The following is a 16,064-nucleotide window of genomic DNA, read 5'->3' on the forward strand; positions in this document are numbered from 1 at the left end:
TCTTGAATTTTGTGAGTGTTTGAAAATAAAAACACTTGTTAAATTATATATTTTGGTGTATTAAATAAAATACCCAAGCAGTAGGTATTTCGCCATCACGCGTCGTTTGGAGGAAGAAGCTCCAGATCGCGAATTAGGGGCTGTATCATCTTTATTAAACCAAACTAAATTCAACGGTGAATCGTTTACGTTGGTAGTACCGTTGAGTGGTAGTACCGATCAAAATGTATTACATTTATGTAACTTACACAGATTACGGTTTTTTAAATTAAAAACGTAAGTTTCATAAAAGACATAAATTACATTAAAAAACCGGCCTCTTGTAAGTAACGCGTAATATAACCGTTTTTTATGTAACTTACAAATCGTTATTTTACAATCCACATCACTACTAGCAACCAATTTCGAAAAAAAATTCAAAGGGGGTAACTTTTGAACTAGTAGCCCAATCTTGGAACTGTTTGAAATTACGGATTCTACAGGCCACATTCTATAAGAAAATTTTTTTCCGGGTCGATCTGAGACAATTTTTTTCTCGGCCTTCAAAAAAAGGCAGTGTATAACCTTCCTTTTTTTACCAAAAATCGACTACACCAAAATTTCTCGGGAAAACACTATTTATTATTAATTTTGGTGCGTAGAATCTAAAACAATTCGTACTTTTTCGATCAATCAAAAGTTATAGACTAGAAACCAATTTCGAAAAAAAATTCAAAGGGCTGTAACTTTTGAACTAGTAGCCCAATCTTGGAACTGTTTGAAATTATGGATTCTACAGGCCACATTCTATAAGAACATTTGTTTCCGGGTCGATCTGAGACAATTTTTTTTTTCGGGGCTCAAAAAAAGGCGGTGTATAAACCTTCCTTTTTTACCAAAAATCGACTTCACCAAAATTTCTCGGGAAAACACTTTTTCTTATTAATTTTGGTGCGTAGAATCCAAATCAATTCGATCAAAAGTTTTTATGTATTTTATGTAATTTATGTAACTTACCATTTTAAAAAAAAAAACATAATTTTACAGTAAAATTACCAGTAATTTATGTTTTTTATGTAATTTACAAATATTTTTGTAAAATTACCTGTCATTTATCTTTTTTATGTTTTTTTTTCAATATTGTATAACCCTTTTTGAATTTTGTGAGTGTTTGAAAATAAAAACACTTGTTAAATTATATATTTTGGTGTATTAAATAAAATACCCAAGCAGTAGGTATTTCGCCATCACGCGTCGTTTGGAGGAATAAGCTCCAGATCGCGAATTAGAGGCTGTATCATCTTCATTAAGCCAAACTAAATTCAACGGTGAATCGTTTGCGTTGGTAGTACCGTTGATGGTCTGTGCGTACCGATCAAAATGTATCAAATAGGTATTACATTTATGTAACTTACAAAAATTACGGTTTTTTAAATTAAAAACGTAAGTTACGTAAGTTTCATAAAAGACATAAATTACATAAAAAAACCGACCTCTTGTAAGTTACGCGTAATATAACCGTTTTTATGTAATTTACAAATCGTTATTTTACGATCCACATCACTATTTGAAAGTGATGGCACCGGAACAAATTTTCATCCCCTTTTTGGAAAAGAGCCCTAAACCTCGACAAATTCGTCCCCGAAGTTGACAAATTGCGCAAGTGTGTGAGTGGGTGAGTTTGGCACACGGAGGATAAGGGATCTGTGGTGGCCCAAGGGCTCACCTAAAAGCCTCTACCTGTCATTTTTCGAGAAATGGCCCACAGTTCGAAAAATTTCCTTTTGTTTGGTCAATGGCCCGGTATACGAATAATGCAAGTTGCAATTCAAAATTAATTTATTAAAATTCGCCATTGACCAAAGGGAATTTTTCGAACTGTACGACACTTTTCGAAAAAGGATAGGTAGGGGATTTTAGGTGAACTCTTGAGCCTCCACGGCGCCCTTATCCTCCGCGTGCAAAACTCACTCAATTTTAATAAATTAATTTTGAATTGCAACTTGCAATATTCGTATACCGCGCCATTGACCAAACAAAAGGGAATTTTTCGAACTGTGGGCGACTTTGGAAAAAACGATAGGTAGAGGCTTTTAGGTGAGCCCTTGGGCCACCACAGAGCCCTTATCCTCCGCGTGCAAAACTCATTCACTCACACACTCAACTTTGGGGACGAATTTGTCGATGTTTAGGGCTCTTTTCTAAAAAGGCCGTTGATTAAAAAAAACGAATGTAACTTCAGCCCGGTCCTAGTTATTTTTTGTTTCCCCATTTAGGTTGGTACTATCCCAAAAGCAAATGTCCTTAAAAAAAAGCGAATGTAACTTCAGGCTGGTGTTTTGTTTATACTGCTTTATGCAAGGTGGGCTGCATAACTGTCGGGCATATAATGAGTTGACTTGTACAGTGTACACAGTGTTACATATAAGCTTAAGCATTGTTTATTCATTAATAAACAAAATAATAAGTATGTAAAAAAAATTGGGTTATATAGGGTATCGAAACAAGTACTTTTTGCAAATAAACCGAGGGTTCAACGTGTTTCGTTTGATAGTCACTCTAAAAATAGTGGTAAAATTTCATTTCTTCCTTAATTTTTTTTCAGCAACCATAAGAGTTAAAAAGACTGGTTGCACGTCTTTGAATATGTTCCGATTTTGCAAATAGTTTTTCAAAATTCCTACCACGAACTGACGTTGTACCTCTAAATGAGGGTGCGAAAAAGAAAAACAAAAAGTAGTATCTGGGGGTTTTTGAACATGAAAATCCAGAATTTGAAATTAGCTTATGAAAGTTCGAAAAAATATTCAATTACAATTCGTGGTCGAGAATGGAGATTATTCCACGAAAACATATGGTACATTTATTAATAAACTCCAATCGAGACCGGTGTCAAGTTAGCCCCCTATTTTTCGAATTTTTGGAATATTCTTATTGCTATCGTTTGTTGGTCGTGTGTTCGTGCTTGTTAGTTAGATTGCGTTTGTTGGTTGACTGTTATTTAATTATTCAAAGTTGGGCGTAAAGTTAGCCCCCACTTTTGGAATTTTTAAAATATTTTTATTGCAATCGTTTGTTGGTGTGGTACGCCCACAATGACCACATCGTCGAAAACTGTACAAAGGATATTTGGTCGACAAATTTAATTGCAAAGTTGATCTTTAATAGCAAAAGGAAGAAGTATTAACTATCAAATTAGGGCACTAATGTTCTGAATTTTTTAGAGTTTTTAAGTTTCAAATAAAAAGGTTGGATGTGGTTTGAAAACGGTAACGTTACATCGATATGGACACCACATTTTTGAATTTTTGAATAATTAAATAACGATCAAAGAACAAACGTGAATGCCGAGGACTAACTTCACGCCCAAAACTTACAAAATTTATTCTGAAAATTTATGCTGAAGATTACAAGTAATAAAAATGAAATATTGCAACTTGGGGGGGGGGAGTTTAACTATACACTCAAATTTTTGAATTTTGAACAATGCAACATCGATCAACCAACAAACGTGAAAATGTAACTAACAAACACCAATAAACGATTGCAATAAACATATTGTGAAAATTCGAAAAGAAGGGGACTAACTATATGCCCAAACTTTTTGAATTTTGAATAATTAAATAACGGTCAACCAACGTCAAAATTGATCTAACAAACACCAACAAACGACCAATAAACGATTGCAATAGAAATACTCTGAAAATTCCAAAAGTGAGGGGCTAATTTGACGCCGGTCCTATCGAGTTCATAATTTTGCGGTGTCTTTTCGTTTGTCCATTAGCACGATATCTCGAAAACGAAAGGACAGATTACGATTGAAATTCGTGAATTGGCAATGTAGGTCAAAAAATAAGGAAGGCCCTTTTGGCACTAGTTATGAACCGAATTGCATGAAATTCAAAATGAGTATATACCCTTCGTCATATAATACGCAATGCCAAGGAGCTCATTTGCTATATTTGTTTAATTTATTCTAAATAAGATTGAGCTTAGACCGAATTTTAATAAGATTTATTTATTAAGCAATTAATCGGTGATTTATAATAACCCACCACGCACGAATATATATCAGCTGATCAACTTATCAGTATTACACGAATTTTATTTATGTTATATGGATTAGATCCTCATGTTGTAAATTAAAAATTAAAACATAATGAGGTCCTGCCGCGATCGATTCTTTGAGGGCTATTTTCCAAACGTTTTCTTTCTTTGAATAAAATTAAATAGATAGCTTATCTTCACGAAGCTAAATTTAATCAATATTTCTATAATTTATGATGTGTCAAGCTTTTTCTCCATCAGAAAACAATGCACTACTTGATTCCAAAAAACGGCAAACGGCAAAGTTAGCAGAAGACTCAGCTTCTTCTAGGAAGATGCATTGGTAAATTCTCCCTTGATACCTTGCTGATCCCCTGAAGTTTCTTCTTCCAGTTCTTCTTCCGTAGCTTTGTATATCATCATCAAATCAAAAATCTTTTCATCTAACCTGGTTAATTCTTTAACTTTGTTTCGTAAAGTACGTAAACAATTTATTCTTCAGTGTCTGTCCATTGTCCACTTCCTTGGATGTCTTTGCATCATTTATGGTTTTCGTAATGATGGCCTCTTTTCTTGGGTAGTAGATTCTTATCTTCAATCTGAAGTAATGAACGCTATACTAGTTCCCCAATGCATATGCATACACTCTGGAAGAATATATCAACTTACACTCAATTATTCCAGATCATCCAACTATCCTGGGTCACACGAATGACGATAATTTACTGATTTTCCAAGAGACTCCTTTAATCATATTTGTTTGGGAAAATGTTGATGCTAAATTTGTAAAGTGTAAACCACCCTTACTTTGAATGTATATTTCGCTTATAATTATGCACGAACGAAGCTTTCTACAGCTTATAAGCACAGATCCCGCAGAATTATTAGTATAAATTGTTCTGAATCACGCGTAACAAGCGTTCGATCGATAATTAGTTTGTGAAAGTTTCAAGAAAACAATTACGCAGAAACTGGAACTCGGGTGAACTACAAGAAAGAATATAAAGTAGTGATCAATACTTTTAACTAAAGCGTTCTTTCCATTTTGCGCTATTAGTAAACGAATATCCCGAAAACTTTTTTAGGTGGGATGATGTAGGGCAATTTTTTGCCATTATTTAACGAAAGTAACTTTCTAAATACACCGCAGAGAGAGAGAGAACTTTTTAAATGGATCTCTCGTTGTTTGCACGGTTAAATATTGGATGTACAGAAGGATGAAACGAAAATACATTTACGCCGGCGGGGTAAGCTGAAAACACACTCATTTATTATGGATAAGGTAGAAATAATAAATGATGGAACAGATATTATATGAAAGGAGATGTATAGAATCTAATGGGTAATGACATCCGAGGAACTGCCTACTGTAGATCCTAATTTAGTTTGAAATGTTTATCCCTTTGAATATAATTGGAAGAAGATATAAAATATTGTCCTAGGATGTACATTATACACGACTGGAACATTTTATTTGGAACCCGGTTTGACATTAAATAACTTTTATAGTTTTGTTCCGATTTTTATTAATTATGAAAGCTATATTAAAGGACTTTAGAATTTAAAAGACTAATGCGAGATCTAAGGGATTATTTTTCGCTTAAAGCTACCGTGTTTAAATTAAAAAATTTCCAGAAACTAAATGAAAACTAAATTCAGCGGTATGCCCGATTTCTATTGTGCATTCGGTTAAACCTTAAATTACTTTGGAGGGTTTGGGTTTTTTTTGTTTCATCTGAAAAGACTATCCGGCATGCTGTTCCAATTTTTAAAAAAATTAAAAATTAAAATAATGAGTTCAAGCTTATCTGTAGAAATTAAGAGACATTGAAGGGATCCCAAGAAGACTTTAGAAAAACTCTCAAAAGCTCCTAAGTAGAATTTAGGAAACTCCTAAGGAAATTCTAAAAACATTGTAAGGCTTCTGAAAATTGTTTAGAATCTGTAGCCGTGCGAAAAGCTTCTATACGACGGGGTACATGGAAGGAACTTGAGTTCTCGGGTCTTGATTGGTGATTCCGTTAGCGTTCCATGTCCAAATTCTGAGGTTATAATTTGTTGGCTCTATTTGGTTCCTCTAGAGTCTAGGTGTCAAAAATATGTTCGCTAAGTTCGGAATCTTCTTGTTGGTGGCACTCTGGTCTTCCAGCTTGTCTAGCATAGTGGGGTTTTCTTTATAGACCTGTTGGCGATGATTGGCCACTCCACATACATATATAGACCGGATCACTCTCTTGTCACATCGCTTCTTTCTTTTCTGCCTTATGCCTTTTAGGTCTTTTGTACAAGATAAGTGTAGCCTTCGTGCCATCGCTATTGTGGCCACTTTATCCGCCCCAACGGCTGTGTCACTACTAAATCTTTATCTTAAGAGTGATTATTCTACCTTTTTCACTGTTTGGTTCGTTATGGTGTCGAGGCTCATACCAGGGATAGAATTTTTTCTGCGTCACTTACGAAAAAGAATACAGCAACATTTTTTTTCACTCTCCACACCTAAACTTTTGTCCTTACGCTTGTTGCATTTTGGTTCTTGATTAGCGAAAACTCAAACATGAATCTTTTGATCATTGAGATCATTTTGGACCAAAGAGACCCAAATTTTTAATCTAAACCCCTATTTGATTAGGGAACGGTCAAATGCCTAAACCGTTCATCTACTTTTCTAATTGAAGATGAATTCGAACCACAATTTTCACAGAAGGTGCTTGTCAAATAACGGTTCACCATCGTTTTAGGGGAATGGGCTCGAAAACAATTTTCTGGGGTGACAAATTTTTTCGGAAAAAAAAACAATTAGTGTGGAAACGGGCTTTTTGTAAGTCAAGATTCCAAGCGTTGTTGACCGATTCTCCACGGTCACGGTCATTTCTATTTCACCCACACTGATGGGTGGCGGTACTTTGCGCTGAGTCGCCTTTTTTTTATTTGAACTGTACTGGTCATTTTCACTTCTGATTTTATTTTCTTATGACTTTTTTGTCTTTGAGGATCTGTCAATCATTCTACCACAGTTCCGGTATGTTCAGTAATTTTGTCTGCCGCTTAGGCTTTACCGAGTTCTTGGTTCTTATAGCCTAAAGGTAGCTACTTAGGGTGCGCCAAAAAGTTGATTTTTTACAGTTTTATTTAATCCATTTTCGAATTCTTTGTTAAATTCTACTACGATATCATTTGGTATTTTGTGCGAATAAAAAAAAATTATTGATATATACATAAATATTGTTGTGTAAACGTCTTGTAGACGTTAATTCAAAATCTAGTGTAATTGTTTGTAATTGCGTAAATGAGGGCATCTGCTCTCTTGCGATAAGAGCTTTCTTTATCGGATGAGATTTGTTTAACACACGTGTTTTATCGCTGTTAAGAAAGACAACAAGAGATGCACGTATTAATTCGGCGTAGGGGGGCATCGTTCTGTCGAAGTTGGCGTTATCAAGGCCAGTTATGATTGGCGCTTTATTTGTAAAAATCGAAAGGAGATTTATTTTATTATGGAAGTGGTGTTTCGTTAAATAGTGCAACCAGGAGGCTGCAATCGAGCTGGTTCGCGACGGTTGGAAAGTGTACGTTCTTTTACGCTATTTTTATTCGGGCATTCCGCTCTATTTGATTGATTGAAAACCCCGGTCGTCATTTTCATAATATTTCTGTACAGAAGAAGTTGTTAGAAAGTTCTGAGGAGCTCTTTGCATGTTGTCCGTATATGACAAAAGTTTGCCAAGTAAAGGAAGTAGTTTTAGTGCACCGTATCGTCTTCGGCCAAGGTTTTCTTATTATAAAAGTTAAAGTTTGCAGCGTTTGCATAGCCACCGACATATCATCACTTCATTCATCGAGTTAATGTTGTTTCTCATCAAGATTTGTGTCTCAAAGTAATGTTAAGTTCAGATTCTGTTAGCGGTTGCGTGTGGAGTTAAGTGCTTTCTTATTTTTTCTGTCGAACGCCTGTGTGTGGGGTAATTTCGATGGGTTTTTGACAAACCATCGTAAGCGACAAACAGCAAAGTTTACAGGAGACGTTTTTTTAAATGTATGACTTTGTTTAATGAAGAATGTAAGCAAAATTTTGTATCGGGATACCATTTGTAATTACACAGCTATTAATGAACCGAAATTCACCTAAAAATTTAATTTCGATCATATTTTGCCGCTTAAGATGATTTGTCAGTAATACTTTTTGGATTTTTGTCGTATACTTTATCTTATACGACAAAAATCCAAAAAAATATTACTGACAAAACTTCTTACGCGGCAAAATTAATTAATCGAAATTAAATTTTTAGATGAATTTCGGTTCACTAATAGCTGTGTAATTATCGAGTTCGGGCTTTCGCTACATTTTTCCCTATGACGCTTAGATGTGTAACAATTCAATATAACTCTTCTCTGTGGTATAGGTCGAAAGTTTTAGAGCAAAATGTAGCCAAAATTATACTTTATACAGAGTTTTAAAAGGTTTCAAACGCATTACCCTGATTCTGAAAGAGTACATCACATGCACATTTGATAATCGCATGTGTCTGATTCAAAGATGTTAAATTATTTTTCTGAGGATTTTGATCAAAATAAGTCAAAATCGTTATTTATGCACCAAGATCATTGAGAAATAGACTAGGGGCATTATCTCAATGCTCAAGACATAAATTTGATGCATTTCTGGCGACCACATGGATTTTGATCAAAACATGTCAAAATCGTTATTTATGCACCAAGATCGTTGGGAAAAAGACCAAGAGCATTATCTCAATGACCAAGACATGATTTTAAACGGAAACTTACCTATGTACCAGCACTTTAAGTACACAAATAAATCGTTTTACTAACTTAACTAACATTTAACACTACTTAGCAAAATTCGTCTTCACCCCCCCGCGGCCACCCCCCAATTGTGGACCTCCGGAAAAAAAATCGCAGGGGGTAAACGGTTCAACTAAAAGAATCAAGCTCGCGGGAGGGGGGGTAGAAAGGCGGCTTCGTGGATGCCCCCCCCCCCCAGGAGGATAGTAACGCTGTTCATTTGGACACGACATGCAATCTAATAAAATCTTTTAATATAAACGCCTAATAGCAAATTTTTCGACACCAACGGTTAAAATGGTCTCATTATATTATAGTAATCGACGAAGAATTTAACGTAAGCGACAACAGTTACGATTTTTTGTCAGCATTACGTTGTCGCTTACGATTAAAATGGGCAAAGGTATAACAATGTCGTCTAAGAATGTCGCTTATGATAAAAAGTAAACCGAAATTACACATACTTACAATAAAATAACAGGGAAACATCTATTTGAATAAAGTTCCAATTATCGTAAGCAATTTGTCGAAACAAGCTTTGTAAGTTTCTCTTTCTTTCATTAATTTTGTTTAACATTCTCGTAAAGTTTTGTCATTTGTCAATCACATAATTGTGTGTTTATTCGAACCTATTGTGCTACCCGGATACATTTTTTATGGCAGATTTTTCTTCTCCTCCAAGAATTGTGTCATGTGTTAATGAAAATTTGTGTAGGTAATCTTTTGAAATTTTCAGAAGTTGATCAAAGCTGTCGAGCCTTTCAAATTATTAATTTAAGCCAATATTTGGATTTTTCTGTGTGACAGTTGTCGGAAGTGTACGAGGAGGGATGTAAAAATTCCACGTTTCAATTTTGATTTGTTTGAGATACCTGATATACTTGACCGCATGCACCAATATCAAAAACACTAGTCAATAAATTGCACGAATTTCCTTTTGGAGATAATTTCCTTAAAGGGTCTGCCACCTTTTAGTGAAACTTTTAATACCAGAAGCTGAATCAATCTAGCCACACTTGTTTCTGAGATACAGGGTGAAAACAAAAAGTTTGGGAGTTTATTATATCTTACTAGTTACTACGCATATAAGATAAAATAAAGGTAAAAACTGCCTATTTTAGAAATTTTTACGTAGAATCCAGTGGCGAGGTTAAAAAAATGTTGGACTTTTCTGAGATTTCACCCAAAGTTGGTATTTTTTAAATACAACACCCTTTAACGTCAGTTTTTTGCATTCTTATTCCTGATCACATGGATATCACAACCTATATTTTTTATATACCGAATTATTTATATTATATCAAATTTTTCAAGTTTTTAAAATATCCGACTACAATTTTTATTGCCATAGTTACCAAGGATACAATGAAACAAACAAAATCACCATAATCCATGGCCTACTATTTATAAACTGTAAAAAATAAGGTTTTATTTTTGTTTCACGGCTAAAATTTAAAAATATATAGGTTGTGATACATCAATGTAATCAGGAAAAGTAACGCAAAAAATGTACATTAAAATATACAGGGTGTTGCATTTAAAAAATACCACCTTTGGATCAAATATCCGAAAAGGTGACCCAAAAGCTTTTTTTCACCACGCCATTGGATTAAACGTTATTGATTTTGATTGTGCAGGGGGTCGTGCAAACCGCAAGTCTTTATCAACAGCTGAGATACACCGCAGTTTCAACCAAAACAGGATACACGGTACAGTCTAAAATTCAGAACAGTACAGAATATGTTTTTAACAAAGTAATAATTAAAAGAATCTAACTAACCCGGTTTATCCGTTTATTTAGAATAGTAGTACTTTTTAAAAATTCCTAAATTCGCGAAAATCCAAAAATGTAGAGTTAAAACTATCTAATAATTAATAACCAGCAGAATTCTTTTTCAGTTTTTATAGACATTTGTTTAAGGTTTGCGTAGTGACACATTTTTGTGCCTCAAAGCAAATAAGCATACAGAAATGGAAAAGGTAATTGTGCTCGACGCCCTTTCAGTATTCATTAAAATTTCCTTCACACTAATTAGATTATAGTAATCAGTGAAACTTTGGGAAATAATGTTGACACAAAAGCTATCGATGGAGCATGGAAGATGTACTTTTTTAATTGTGACAGCGAAAGCTTTTAGATCGATTACAATTTGCAACACGCAATATACGTTTCCAATATCTATCGCGTATCTGCCGCTGGAACCTCGAATCAAGAAAATCAAACAAAATAAAAATTAATTTTCCTTCCCCTTCATTTTCCCCACATTCGTTCCTCAAAGTTCCAATTTACCCTCGATCTATAGTTACACCATTACACGAGGAGACTAATTTTCAATTTGTTTCAGTTACGTCACCGGCGGTATTCGGATTATGTTTGGCAGGTGGAATATTTGTTTTATGCGTGGCGGCCGTTACGTGCTATTGTTATCGCGTGAGGAGACTACATAACAGTAAAAGGCATGGACCCGATCAACCTTTGGCCTTCCACAGTCATAGAAGGCCGACCGCCGTTAAAAGTCCGGCGGGTGGAAGTACAACTCATTATCTCAAGAAAAGTCCCAGCCCTACTAATCCCTCGCGAACGCCACCAAATGTAAGTAGACAGCTTTCGCTAAAATGATCTGTACTGGACAAATAAAGCGGAGAAACCATAAGGGTACTCCAACTAACCAATTTACATTACATTAGCATAGTTACAGTTCAATTTTTGAGTCATGGGGCACAAACTAAGAGCGAAAGGCAGCAAAAGCTTTTGGTTTCTAAAGCGTTCCGTGGAAATTGACTTGATATGCTGTCAAGCAATTCAAAGACGCCTTTCTGCAGCCGCAGCTTCTTAAGGCACAATTATTGTGTAACCGAGGATTCCCTCATCTTATAAATCTGTACCTACTGCTGGATTAGGTGGCAGTTTGTGCCTTTGCGGTCGTCTCGTTTTGAGACGCAAAGCTGTTTGTGCGTAGGTATATATATTAGGGGCCACGGAACAGACACCCCATAGACTCATAAAATGTTTAAATGTCAAAAGGAAGGAAGGAGGTCGATACTTCTCATTCTCCTTGTAAAAACTAGTGAAAGGGCGTACAAAGTTCTAATAGCGACTGCATGTTTTGTTCAGATTGATGCGTTGATGCGTGTGTGCGATGTATGTGACAGAATTACGATAGTGTGAATTATATAACATTTTCCGTATGTAGATGTCTGGTGCCAACACGCCGAGTCCGATTGGAAACGATGGAACAATCGAAACGTCAAATGCAAACGAAAGAACAGAATCTCCAGCCGTTCGAGATGTTTACACCACCGAGTGCGAATCACACACTCCAAGTAAGGAAGAAATCGAAACCAACGAAAAGAATTTACAACAAAACGCCTCTTATTTGGGACAACTCGTATTTAAACTGAGGTTAGCTCAATTCCGTACATAATTTTGTTTGTTTCGAGAATTTTCCAATTTTCATTAACTCCATGATTAGGGCAGTGAGCGTAAACCTGCAAATTTTCTCTTTAATTAGCATAATTACTTTTGGAAGACTTCCTTAATTTGCTGTAGGCAATCCTACGCAAAAATTCTCACGTTACTTCCTCCCATCTATTGATGTACATTTTGCTCGTTAGACGAAAACAAACTTTTCTTTCAGCAGAATTGATCAAAGAATCTTGGAGAAGTGTGCGATTACACGTGGGCGATATCTCAGGTCTTTGGCATTTATGTTTATAATTTGTATTTTGAAAACGTTTCCTATATTCCCACGCATAATCATCGAACGTAGGTGGATTCGATCCTCTTTAAAGTACAAGAACAACACACAGAAAACAGATTTTGCCAAACAGAAATTACAAAAGACCAACTCTATTCAGTCTAATACAATTACACCAAGAGGGTAAAATTAATTTCCAATTAAAACTCTGAAATATTTCACTTGTGTTGGTACAGCGAAATTAGAACAATAGTGTAGGTACCTGGAAGTATTTTCCTCGTGATGAGCATAATTTTCCCCAACTCCACCAAATCCAACAGTCAATGGGTGAAAACCATTTTTCCATTCTAGCGGAAACCGCAACTTTTATTAAGCAGGGCAAAGGGGGGGGGGGTCCGAATTTATGACTCAAAACCCACAACTCCTAGATTTTTCTTTTCCTTTGGTCTAATGTCACTAGGTAAATGCCCAGAGAATAAAAATTTTAAACTTCAGGATCCTCTTCAATGGTTAGTGTTAAAAAGTCGATACTTCCATGTTACAAAAGTAAGTCACCTTCTCGTTATAAACACGTTTGAGTATGCCTGGTCCCTGCGATAAGTTTTTTTATCGCAATTGTCGCACAAATACCAGGTTATTTTAGAGAGGATTTTGGAGGGGTGTGGGTAAAACCCGGACCCGGGCCCGGACTTGGTTGGTAAAAGCCGGACCCGCTGGGCAGAGAACTAAGTCACGGTCAGGGATCACTTTTGTGACTTTTTTTGTAATGATCTTTTATAGTTTTTTTTTTATTTTCCGACCGCTAGTCCGTGTGAGCAATACTCCTTTTAACAGGGGCCGCTTGTTCAAAATTTGGACTGTGACTTCTTTATGGTTTAGGAAAGAACCATCAATAGGGACATAAGTTACAGGGATTCTTGTGGATCGAGAACGGTAAAAATACAAAAGCGACCTCATACACTAGATATAGCGATTTTTTTAAATTTTAACAGTAGGTCCTTTAAATAAAAGAAAATTCAGTGCGGGCGTATCACGCATGAGCAGAACCAGCTTCCTTATCTACTGTAAAATATCTGTCTCTATAAAGCCCCTTAAATATGGAGAAATAAATTTTTTTGAACATCACAGACGTTCCCGTAAACCGAGTAGGTATTGGTTTATTGGACATGATACAGTCGGTCTCAGTAACATTCCATAAAACATCAAATTAATATACAGCGACATTCACATAGCCCGTTCGACCATTGCGAATTGAAATACGAGTACAATAATTTCAAGATGGCCCCGCTTCCGTAAATACCGCAAGTGGTGCCATCTTGGATTTTTTAAATAGAAACATATCATTCATAGACAGTGTACCTCCCTTTTTACCAAAAATCGACTACACCAAAATTTCTCGGGAAAACACTTTTTCTTATTAATTTTGGTGAGTAGAATCCAAAACGATTCGTACTTTTTCGATTAGACGTCTCAATCAAAATTGATGGGCAAAAAACCAATTTCGACAAAAAATTCAAAGGGCTGTAACTTTTGATCTAGTAGTTTTCCCGGTCGATCTGAGACAATTTTTTTTCGGCTCAAAAAAAAAGGCAAAAATTTCTCGGGAAAACACTTTTTCTTATTAAATTGGTGCGTAGAATCCAAAACGATTCGTACTTTTACGATCAGACTTCTCAATCAAAAGTTATGGACAAAAAACCAATTTCGACAAAAAATGATAGACATCCTTATTTTGAACACAGCATATGCAAACGATTAAATAAAAGATAATTGCATTTTTACGCACCCAATATAATTTTTTTGCAAAAATTTCCCGGTCATAAAAATTCGTAAATTACAGCATACAGTCAAAAACCTTTTAACGTTTTTTCATTGAAATGAATTAATGAATAACGAATTTTAACATTTTTTTTTACAATTCATGGAGTAATATTTGGAAATCTGTTAGTTAGTTAGTGAGTAATTACGGCATACACAGGAAGTGACCGGAATAGCGCAAACTAAAAAAAATGTACAATCAAAAATATTTAGGAGCCTGTTCTAGAAACATCTAGGGAGTAAACGGTTTTTAAAATCTTTGAGTATGTTCAAGAGAAGTCGTTTGGGGTATTCTTTAGATTTTAGAGCCCTTAAGAGCTTTTATTATTTCTTAAGAGCTAAGAGGTTTTAGGATACCTTTAAAACTATCCTGTTGAAACCAAAAATTTCCAACTTTAGTTTTTTTGTATGCCGTGCATCGTTGTATTGGTAATAAAAATGGTACTCGATAGTGTATGTAGTTTTTTTAAGGGCCGTATAAAAATGAAGTTGATGATGATTTCTCCGATGCGAAGGTTGTATTGAAAACTTTTCAACGCTGTCTTGTAGAGCTCAAATAGTACCAATGAGAAAGTGTTTTTTTAATTTTTTGTATCTGTTGTAACATCAGAAAACAATAAAAACAAAATCTTTTCGGTTTTTCTAGCATATCTGCAGAAGTAGGTACTGGGAATTTTGTGGTTTTCATTACAGCGTGATAATAACTCAGTTGTGCAAGTTTTCACCAATTCCCCAGTGTATGAGCCTTTCTATGAGTCTTTAACATTCTTCATATTCGTATAACTTACTACTTTAGAAACAAATACTTTCGTCTCTAAAAAGGGTGAAGAAAATCACGATTTTCCTCTATAGTGAAGAAAGTAAACAACAATTGCTGTGTTAATGCCATTTAAAATTCAAACGTACCCATTTTTCAATTCTGATTGTAATTTCAGAAAATATTATGTGTAAAATTTAAGAAGAAAGTGTTTTTCAACTTTAGTGTTTCAAAACTGCATTCTTTTGTATAAAACGCATTAGAAAGTAACCCCCATAAATCTGAAAATATCGCAGGCACTAATCGTCAATTAACATGACATGATTAAAATGTAAAGAAGATTAATTTTATTATTTTTTTTCAATCACATTATGATACCCTATATCATAGAAAAGAGAATTAAAAACTGACACTCATTTAAAAAAAATTGTGTCCATGATCTACCTCCTGAATTCATTTTGGTATCATTTTTAAAAATGACAAACTCATTATTTTCATAAATTTTATAATTATGAAAATATTTAACTTTCGTAAATTGTTGCTTTTCAGTATTGTTTATTTTTAAAAAGTATCGTCGTCATTTCTTCGCTACTTAATTTTAAACGTAGCTCATCGCTACACGAAATCGCGCTAGATCTTGTTTTTAATGCTATTATATGTATATTTCTTATTATACTAGGAATTAAGAAATTCGAGTAAACAATTATTTCATTTGTTTAGATAGCCCTTACAGGGTGTTCCAAATTGCTTGTTTTCAATGTTTTTCAGGGATATTTTGAGAAATAAAAGAGATATAGTGATGCGGTTTACATCTCTAGGAGTTACTTTTCAAAGCCACCTAGATTGACGACGTCAAATTTGACGTATGACTTGCGCGAACATGGCAACAGCGCAAAAGTCCAAAAATGCAATAATAGTACATTATATATCAAGGTAGAGAAGTACAGTATTATTGCCTGAGCACC

General features: G+C 34.9%; 1 protein-coding gene across 1 annotated transcript in view; it reads left to right on the top strand.

Moving 5' to 3' along the window:
* The window catches only part of LOC116162444 (synaptotagmin-4), a 43,110-nt gene that overhangs the window by 20,095 nt on the left and 6,951 nt on the right, over positions 1-16,064 (top strand). The window contains exons 2-3 of the mRNA XM_031476062.1: positions 11,172-11,419; positions 12,021-12,229. Coding sequence (XP_031331922.1) covers positions 11,172-11,419; positions 12,021-12,229 — 457 coding nt within the window. The remainder of the gene's footprint in view (positions 1-11,171; positions 11,420-12,020; positions 12,230-16,064) is intronic.

The sequence above is a fragment of the Photinus pyralis genome, unplaced genomic scaffold (assembly GCF_008802855.1).
Source record: "Photinus pyralis isolate 1611_PpyrPB1 unplaced genomic scaffold, Ppyr1.3 Ppyr1.4_LG10, whole genome shotgun sequence".
Lineage (NCBI taxonomy): Eukaryota > Metazoa > Arthropoda > Insecta > Coleoptera > Lampyridae > Photinus > Photinus pyralis.